At 46.6% G+C, this 10,566-nt stretch overlaps 1 protein-coding gene across 1 annotated transcript in view; it reads left to right on the forward strand.

Moving 5' to 3' along the window:
* Window positions 1–2,544, forward strand: part of Fam3b (FAM3 metabolism regulating signaling molecule B) — a 39,159-nt gene extending 36,615 nt beyond the window's left edge. Inside the window, exon 8 of the mRNA XM_059277519.1 lies at window positions 2,444–2,544. Within this exon, the coding sequence (XP_059133502.1) occupies window positions 2,444–2,533 (90 nt within the window). The 3' untranslated portion in view covers window positions 2,534–2,544. The remainder of the gene's footprint in view (window positions 1–2,443) is intronic.
* Window positions 2,545–10,566: the final 8,022 nt, after the last annotated feature.

Raw genomic sequence — 10,566 nt, forward strand, 5'->3', positions numbered from 1 at the left:
ACGCCTAAACGTGGCAGAGATAAAACTGTTGGCTCTTTCAGCAGGATGGCAAGGTGGGCAGAGATCTGTCATCCTGGGCTAAGCAGATGCTTCGGGAAGAGTGCAGAGCTACAGCAAAGGAAACATAAAATGTTCAGTTTCAAAATTACAAAGTTTTCTGTTCTGAAGGACACATGAAGAAAGAAAGAAGTGAGACAGGGTGGCACATGCCCGTCATTTCAGTGCTTGGGAGGTGAAGGTAGGACAGTCAAGAGTTCAAGGCCAGCCTGGGTTACTTGAGATCCTGTCTCAAATAACAACAACAAAGTGAGAAGAAAATCCACAGAGCAATTCTAGGAGAAAATGTTTGCAAATAACAGACTTGTGTACAAAGTATATTAAAAAAAAAAAAAAACTCTTACAACTCAGTGATTAAAAAGATAACCCAATTGAAAAATGGCCAAAACCTCTCAACAGATGCTTCTTCAAAGAAGATGTGCACACAGACTGATAATACACTTGAGGAAAGATGCTTAGTAGCCTGAGTCATCAGATCATGGTGAGATGGAGCCACAGGCTCACTGTGGTGGTTGTAGTCATAATTTGTAGCAAGACAGGTAAGTGTGGAAGAGAGTGTAGAAAAATTAGAATTCTCACATGGCTTGGAGAGATGTAAAATGATGTAGACTCCCTGAGGAACATTCTGGCAGTTTCTTCAAAATCGAAGAGACAGTTTACCCTTAGCCTAGCAAGCTTCCTTGTAGGGATACTTCCAAGAGTGAAGCATGCCTTCACTCAGGACCCAGGGCACATGTTTACACACAGTGCTCTTCCTCCCATCAAGAGGTCAGTGTCAACATGGGGTAGCTGTAGAAGGAAATACTCTTCAGCCATGTACAGAACTGAAACCCTGACATGAGCAGTTACATTGAAGATCCCTGAAGATGTTATGGTGAGTAACACAGAAAGCAGAAATTACATATTGTATGATGCATTGTTATACAAAATTTCTGGAATAAGCAGATCCAAAGGGACAGGAAGTAGGTTAGTGGTTACTTGGGGTGGGGAAGGATAGCATGACTGCTGCAGAGTATGTGACTCTTCATTCCGGTAATGACAATGTCTTGTTGATTGTAGTAACAGTTGCACACACTAGGAATGTGCTAAAAACAGTTGAGTTGCTGAAACTCAACTTCAGCAGGTGACTCTCATGGTATGTGAATTACATCTCAGTGACACTGGTGTGAGAAAAGGCACTAGGCTGTGAAAGAATTGAAAATACAGAGTCATAATGCCCACTCCAATACGAACACACACTTGCTGAGTAACAAGTACTAATGCACTCTGAAAACTGCATGTGTGGGGTCTGGACTCCATGGTCCTGTTCCCACAGACGACAGCTATACCAATGTGCTGTCCCCACAGCAACACTCAGCAAGTGCACATGTAAGTAGATCAAAATTAAATAGAATCCGCAGCCCAGTTCATATTTCAGTAGCTGCTTCTCACAGGCTCCTAGCCACTCTACTAAGCCAAAGAGTCTCATCCTTTGGGAAAGTTCTAGAGCTTCATGTGGTGGTATTGTGTTCCCCAAAATATTGTGCACCCTAATAAACTTATCTGGGGTCAGAGAACAGAACAGCCACTAGACAGACATAGAGGCCAGAAAATGTTGGCACACACGCCTTTAATCCTATCACTTGGGAGGCAAAGATCCACTCGGATCTCTGTGAATTCAAAGCCACACTGGAAACAGCCAGGCATAGTGACTCACGCCTTTAATCCCAGGAAGTAATGGAAGAAAGCAGAAAGATATATAAGGCATGAGGACCAGGAAGTAGAAGCTTTAGGCTGGTTAAGCTTTTAGGCTTTTGAGTAGCAGTTCAGCTGAGATCCGTTTGGATGAGAACTCAGAAGCTTCCAGTCTGAGGAAACAAGATCAGCTGGGGAATTGGCAAGGTGAGGTGGCTGTGGCTTGTTCTGCTTCTCTGATCTTCCAGTGCTCACCCCAATACCTGGCTCCAGGTTTGTTTTTATTAACAAGACTCTAAGATTCATGCTACAGCTGCATTTAAATACTATTGAGAGACACATTGAGGCTGGCATGTGGTAGTTCAGACCTATAATCTCAGTACTTGGAAGGCTGAGGCAGGAGGATCACTGTGAGTTCTAGGCTAGCCTGTACTACAGAATAAGACACTCTTCAATCAAAGAAACTGAAGAAAGGAAAGAAAGGAAGGGAGGAGGAAGGGGTGGAAGGAGAACAACCAGGAAGTAAGTAAAGAAGAAATGACAGAATGGATGGAAGAAGGAAAGGGGTGTTGAGAAGAATTTAACCTCAACCTGGGTTGGAGAAAATGCCACTATAACTTCTATGTGAGACTTTTGCTCACAACAGACACAGATACAGTAGTTTTTGATGAGATTAGTGGATAAATGACACTCTTTTCCTCTCCTCACGTAGATCAACCACTCAGATCAATCCAAGAACAGATACTCTGGCTGGCCAGCAGAGATCCAGATCGAAGGATGCATACCCAAAGGGCTGGGATAGCAGTGCCTGGGCCTCAATAAATGTTTTTTGTACAAATACATGCAGCTGGAATGTCTCAGGAGTCTGATCCCTTGAAGTCCATATTTGAGGGGAAATGTTGATGTGAATTTGTTGTAAACCAAAAAGACATTGTTAGTTACACTGATTCTTAGCCAATGATGTTATCGTATTGCTGTTTGTATAGTGGAGGTATTGTCAAGCCAGGAAAGCAAGCAGAAGGGAGTTATTATGGGGAAAAACTGAGTGGAGGGTGGAAAGAAGCAAAACTGTTTGCTGGCTACTGAGCAGTGTTGTACTCATGTCTAAGTCATGTGTGGTTCCTACAGCTCTTCAGAGTTCCTTTATTCTACTGTCCCTCCCAACACCCTTGTCCCCAACATTTATCTTGTAGGGAATGAATGAGGCCTTAGCTGACATCCTTGGTCACCTCACATTTGGCTCTTAAACTTCCTCATAGGGATGGGTTTATTTGCTATCAGCTCTACTTCTGTGCAAGGCACTAGTTGGCAAGGAGGGAGGCTGACACTGTGCCTTGGCCATGAGTCTGCACTCAGGAGGGCAGCATCTAGCTGAGACTGAGGGACTCCTTTCTAAGATACAGTCAGTAGGATGGCAAGAGTGGACATACTAAGAATGAAGTCACTAGGATAGATGTCACTAACTAGAATCTCTCAGAGCTCCTTTCTGTGCCTAGCCACCAGAGAAGCCACCATGATTGGCACTAAGCATACCAATGTGATTGCTTCTCTGGCCAATGGGATCTCAGTTCCAAGTAAGGGAGTCAGGATAAAGGGTTTTAAACATCAGCAGAATGACTTCAAAACCAGGCACCCAGACCTGGGAAATGATCTAGTGGATAAAAATGCTTGTTACACAAATGTGAGAACTTGAATTGGATCCTAAACTATCATGTAAAAAGCTGGCCATTGTAGCTGAAGAGTTTTCTCTCCAGGTCCCACCAAGCCCTGGCAATCTGACAGCCCACTTATAAAATAAACACACAGACGCTTATATTTTTTAAACTGTTTGGCCTAATGGCTCAGGCTTCTAGCTATCTAGTTCTTACATCTTAAATTAATCCATTTCTATAAATCTATACCTTGCCACATGGCTCGTGGCTTACCGGCATCTTCACATGCTGCTTGTCGTGGCACGGCTGGCAGTGTCTCCCTCCCCTTTCCTGTTCTCTCAGTTCTCCTCTCTGTTAGTCCCGCCTATACTTCCTGTCTGGCTACTGGCCAATCAGTGTTTTATTTATTGACCAATCAGAGCAACACATTTGACATACAGACCATCCCACAGCTGGCCATGGTGGCATACACCTGCAAACCTCACACAGGAGACAAGGTTAGAAATATCCCAGGGGTTCATAAGCCAGCAAGTCTAGAAGTGAGCTTTAGGCTCAGCAAGAGACCTTGTATAAAAAAAGAAAAAATAAGGTATATGGGGCTGGGCAGATGGCTGAGTCAGGGAAAGCTTCCTGTATAAGCACAAGAACATGAGTTCAGATCCCCAGGACCATGCAAAAGCCAGTTATGGTGGCTTACACCTGTAGTCCCAGGGCTGGTGGATAAGCAGAGACTGACGGCTTGTTGGCAATCCAGCCTAACTGAAACTGAGATACTTTCTCAGGTAGAGAGTTATAAAGACACTGCTTCATCTTCTGACCTCCATACATGCACATATAGATGAATATACCTATATACACATACGTACACGAAAGCATAACTACACATACAAATGAATAAAATGGGTTAATAGTGTTGGGAGAAGATATCTGACTTCGACTTCTGGCCTCGCCACAGTATGCAACACGCACACACGCAAGCAAACACACATGCAAGCAATAAATATGATTGAGAACACCTGGCATTCTGAACCCAAGCATCCTTGATGAATCAATCCATCCCAGTCTCTTGGCATACAGGTGTATTGATTTCTCCCTGGGATGCAGGGGACACCAGCATCCAGCTGCCTGGATCCTTCCTATCCAATGCAGAAACTGGAGAGAGCAGAAATTCAGAAGCTTTTTGCCCTGCTCCTGCCTGGACATGTATTGCCCCACCGTATTCACTCCTCCCACCCCCAGACATACCAGGCCAGCTCCATGGAGCATATATCAGCTCCTCTGTAAGGACATAGTAATCCACGTGGTCATGGCAGGGAGATGAGCCTCCATTAGCACAGAGGCTGATGAGTCTTTAGGAATTACAGTGACTCAGTAACCACTGGGCATCAAGCAGTCCTCTGGCCCAGGAAAAAGTACAAGGGCTTCAGAGCACAGACTCCTCAGGAAGTCCAGTCTCTGCAGTGGCCCTTGCAGATCACAGATGGGATCCTGACCCAGGCTTGACTGTAGGCACGGTTGCTTTCCCACAAATTCCTATGCTGACGTCTTGATGCCCAGTCAAGTAGGACTATCACAGACATAATGAGTTAGACTTGGATCTAGTGGAGTGGGCCAGCCCTTCCTTCATGGCCGCTGACCTCATAAGCAGTGACAGTTTGGGCATAGACCTATATGTTGAGTACCATGTGAAGACAGGCAGAAGTCCGATGATGCATCTACAAGCAGGGCATGTCTATGTGTGCCAGTGACTGCTGGTAGATGGGGGAGCCCTGGGACTGATTCTAGCCTCAGGATCTCAGTAAGAGCACATCTCTGCTGCCCCCAGTCTTGGTTCTGATACATCTTACTGTTAGATCACCTATCTCATGGGCTCAGATAAGCCCCAAGCATAGTTGGACAGAGCCCTTTGGGCTTGAGACTTCTTGCTACCTGTATTAGTGACTTGTCTCATTGTTGTGACAAAATAACAAAAGCAACATAAGAGTTTGGATTTCAGTCCTAGGAGTACAGTCTATCATGGCAAGGGAGTCCAGACAATTAGAGGTTGAGGCAGCTGCCATATTGCACCCACAGTCAGGAAGCAGAGAGATGACCACTAGTGCGTGCTCCTCTCACTTTCTCCTTCTTATTCAGTCTGGAATACTAGCCCAGGGAATGGTATCACCCATATTCTAGGTGTGCCTCCCCTCCTCAATTTACTTAATCTAGACACTCCCTCACAGGCATGTCGTGAGGCTTGTCTTCTAGGCAATTACAGGTCTAACCAAGTTGACAATCATTGTTAACAATTGCAGTACCCATATACCTTCACGGATAGGAAGGAGAGAATGCATTTCTATCGTATCTCCTGATATGCCATGTTGACCCCCCCCCTCTAATTGTAAGGGGACAGGCTCAGGGCATTCCTAGCCAGGTAGGGTCCAGGTCTTTGGCTTGTTGATACCCAACCATTTATCCCACTCCATGGCAGCTCTCTCTACCTGGCCCTCTGTCGCCCCCTACCGACCTTGCTGCATGGGAGGAAACTCAACAAGCATTGACTGCAGCTTCACTCATGTTAGATGGAGTTGGTGCCCTGCTCTCAGCTGCATCTGTGTTGTGATGAATGTCACTGCTGCGTTGTGATAAATTCAATGCCCCAGCACTGAGAAGGGTCTTGTGACTTTTGGGGCTTGGAGCACCTGCTCTTACAACACTGTTTCTGCTGCTCACATGGTGAGCTTGGAACCCCTCCAGAGGATGAAGAACTGTGCCATACCTTTGGGTGTAGCCTTGGCTACACCTTTCTTCAAGTTTATATCTGGTACTTGTACTTTCCTTTTAATACATTAAGTAACATTGAGAGCTGTAGACAGCACAGAATCTCTTGTGTTTTTGTTTGTTTTTCCATTTCAGGCCTGGACTTACTGGCCTTGGCTTGGATCTATCTGCAGCACATTTTAGCAGCTTCTATTATTTGTATCCTAAGCATCTCCCAAAGGTTCATGTAGTGGAGACTTGATCTCAGAGTGACACTACTGGAAGTTTATAGAACTCTTAAGAGGTGGGCCTAGCAAGAGGTGTTCAGGATATTGGGAGTGTGCCCTTGAAGAGGACTCTGAGACCCCATCCCAGTCCCCTTTCCTCCTTGTCACTTCTTGGCCTTGAAGTGCGTGGCTTTGCTCTGCCACAGTCTCCCACTGTGATGCAGGCAGGGCCTTATCACAGGGCCAGTGGATGATGGACCAGCATCTCCAGAACTGTGAGCCAACATGAGTCTTTGTTCTGTAAGCTGATCAGCTCAGGGTTTTTGTCGCAGTGACAAAATATGGGTCCTTGTATAACACAACTTTCTGCAAAGGCAAAATTTTCCTTACCTAGAGAATTCCAGTCGAAGAGTTATTCTCAGCTGTGGGCCCCAGCCATCCGCCTCTGATTGTCCTCAGCTCTGGGTCAATTCTGGGAAGCAAGACCAGGCAGAGACAGTCAGAAAGCCCACTCTGGTGTGGTTACCACAAAGTTGCTGAGTGAATGCTGTAACATTCCTGAAAAAGACACAGTGATGGGGACAGGAGAGAGCTCGGGTGTCACCAAGGGTAGGAGCAGGGAGACACAGCCAGAGCCCAGGGGTTTGGGTCTGTGACAGTGTGTTGAGTAACATTATCATGGTGGACCTTGTCCTAGGGCTTGGGGCAGTGATGGTGCACAGAGTGACACTATACTTGTGGTTCTTGTCACTGGGACTGTGATGTAGAAATGTTGACTGTGGCCACCTGGTGACAGTGTGCCATTGTAGGTTCATCCACTGTGACATAGTGTGACATAGGGTTCTCTGCTGAAGACATTGGCAGTGGGAAGCTATGCACTTGGATGAAGAGGGTGTATATACAATTCTGTACCTTCTGCTAAATTTTGCTATGAGTCTGAAACAGCTTAAAATAGTGTTAATAGCTGGGCATTGAAATGCACACCTGTTATTCTAGTACGTAGGAAATGGAGACAGGAGGATTACTGTAAGTTCAAGGCCAGCCTAGTGTACACAAGGAGACTTTGTCTCAAAACAGAACAAAGAAGTGCTTACAAAAGTGTAAAATGCTGCTATGGATAACAATGGTAAATAACAGGGAAGCCAGGTAAGGGCCCAGCAGGTGGGCAGCAACTCTGAGCACCTGGTTACTCAGCACACTGGGATGGAACCCCAGAGGCTGCTGCTGTCACAGCCCTCCCTGGGAGTCATCCCAAGACAGGCTGATTGATGACTCAGCTTTGTTGCTGCAGCCAGAACCTTGGGGTTCCTTCTTCTTACTGTTTGTTGGTGATGGGGTTCACATATCAGACCGAGGCACAGTGGGGGGTGGAAAGAAAGCATTACCTGGTCCCATTCTCCTGTGCTCAGGAGAAGCAGGGCCTGCAGGAGGACACCTGAAATACAGCAGATGAATCCGACCAGTTTCTCCAGTAGCCTACATCTGCCTGGTTACCACCTTTCGTGGTGCCAAGCCTCTCTCTGTGCACTGTGGCAAGGCTCTGGCTGCCAGTCATGCTTCACTCAATGGCTAGTTTCTTGGTGAGTTGGGAACAGAGTGGCCCTTGTTCTGCCTCTTGCTACCCAGTCTGTCTTTGTTTACTGTCAAAGAGCCTGGGGATGGACAGGGAGCTTCACACTCTGCAGCCTGGTCCTTGTGTCTGTAATGTCCATAGTGACATGGGCACAGTGACATCCTGGCCCAAACTCCTTGGTGAAAATACTCCCACTGTGGCCACTTCTTGGCCAGGAGGAGCCAGGTGGCACCTGAGACTCCCTGTGCCCTTGGGGCTGGGTCCATTTTATAACATATTGAGCAGGAGACAGACAATATAGCTTTAACCTGGGCGTGCTTATCATGTTAGGGCTCTGGTTACAGGGGTCCACACAAAAGGAAGCTTTTAAATGTCCCCTGGTACTGAGGGCTCCCTCACCTAGAATTAGATTTTCAGTTAAATTCTCCTGTGATAGGTCCCTCTGTGATGGAAACTCCTGGAGATCCTTGTCTTCTGGGTCATGTGTACCCAGGGAAACAGTGCTCAACATATTTATTTATTGTCTTAGAATTTCATATATGGACATGTTATGTTCTGACTAAATCCATCTCATTCCCTCCCCAACGATTCCTCCCCTAATCCTCCTACCAATTTTTGATCGCAACTTCATTTAAAAAAAACCTACTGAGTCCCACTTAGTACTACCTGTATGTGCATGGTAAAGGGCATCTAGTGGAGCATGGATAGCCTTTTAGGGGCTACATACCCTGAAGAAAACTGACTCTTCCCCCGTAGCAACCATCAGTTGCTAGTCACTTCTCATCTAAGGTTGGGACTTAATGATGTCCTCCCGGATTTGTGCTGGATTTTGGCTGGCTTGATCTCGTGCGTGTAATCACTGCTGTTGTGAGTTCCTGAGTACAATGGCCTTATTATGTCCAGAAAACACTGCTTCTCTGCAATTCTCTACTACCTCTGTCTCTTACAGTCTGTCACCTCTTCCGAGACAATCACTGAGACTTGTGGAAAGGTGTGATAGAGATGTCCCATTTAGAGCTGAGTGCCCAACACTTTGCAATGATAAGGGACCAATAATTAGATCTTAATATACAGATATCTCCATGCAAAACCAAGGTACAAGCGCAAGGTTTATATTTACCATCTGCCATTGTGCAGATGTCAATAGGCACTATGCATGTGACACTGGAGCTCAAGCAAATGAAGATGACAGACAGGTGAGGATATGCCCATAGGGTGCTGGGATTATTTGCCAGCCATTTGTAGATCTGCCCGAGTAAGGGACAGATGGCTTTAAAGGTGGCTGCTGATATAGAAGGTTCTGCTGGGACCCTCACACCATTTCCTCTTTCTGAAGAATTGGGTTTTCTTTCACCCTGGAAGGCCCTGGCTGCCAGGCTCAGCAGGGAACTATGTACCTTGTACTCTGCATGGCCCTGGGCAGTAAGATCAAGTGCAGGTAGAGAGAGCTGGAGATACAGTTTCCAGCCTGGGACAGTCTTAGCCACTGTCTTGGTTACTTTTCTATTGCTGTGATAACATACCACGACCAAGGCAACTTATAAAAGAAAGTGTTTAATTTGGTTTAGGGTTTCAGTCCATGGTGTCAGAGTAAAGGAACCCTGGAGAGCTCATGACTTTATCCATAATCATGAGGCAGAGAGAGAGCTATCTAGGAAGCTGAGGTCGGAAGATTGAAGCGAGCCTGGACTATATTATGAATTCCAGGCCAGCCTGAGCTGTATACTATGAGACCCTGTCTAAAGGAGGAGGAGGAATTGGGAGCGGGCATCTTAATTCACTCTTGCTGCCCCTACCTGGTGCCGCTTTCCAGTCTCTTCTGCTTGGCAGTCAACAGGTTAAGAAGCCTTTCTGTCCAGTGCCAAGGAATGGACAGACCATAGGGCATGTGGAGGACAGAAGATTTTGAGAGATTGCTTTCTCCTTCCACCATGTGATCTCAGGGATCATACTCAGGTTGGCAGGTTTGGTAGCAAGTGCCTTTACCTGCTGAGTCATCTCACTGGTCCCCAGAATCCCTTTTGTGCACCTGAGTTCTCATGTTGGAAGGAAAACGGTGCTGGCTGTGTAGAGACCTGAAGAGGCACCTGTCTTCAGATGCAGCATCCCAGACCTGGACAGCAGAACAGTCCACATAGGAGAAGCAGAAAGAAAGGAAGGAAAAGTAGGTTAAACACTCTGCAGAGCAAAGCAGACTGGCCAGAGTGGGCATCCCCTCTCCCAGATGTACACTTGGGGAAATGAGCACTCTCTAAGATTCTCAGACACAGAACTCCAGCCTGCATTCTTGTGACACCACTAGCTAGGACTTGGGCCCTGACTTTCCTCTGCGCCCTGTGTATCCTGGTCTCTTACCCTGGAGCTAGGGGTTAGGTGGTGGTCTCCTTGCTCCCAACACTGTGACACTTCAGCACAGGCTAAGGACTGAGCTTTTGAAGTGGGGCCTGGAGCTACTCTGTAGTTCTTTCAGGCCAGGCATTAGCAAAACTGCTTGCAGGCTTCTGCAGAATTTCAGCCAGAGTACAGGGGGACTGGCAGGCCAGGCAAGTCCTTATCCTGTCAATGTAGTCCAGCCCAGTTCTTTCCCCTGTGTACAGGGTTCCTTTTCCTTGACACCCTGTCCCCCAGCCTCCTCCCAGCACTG

Source organism: Peromyscus eremicus, chromosome 12 (genome assembly GCF_949786415.1).
Source record: "Peromyscus eremicus chromosome 12, PerEre_H2_v1, whole genome shotgun sequence".
NCBI lineage: Eukaryota > Metazoa > Chordata > Mammalia > Rodentia > Cricetidae > Peromyscus > Peromyscus eremicus.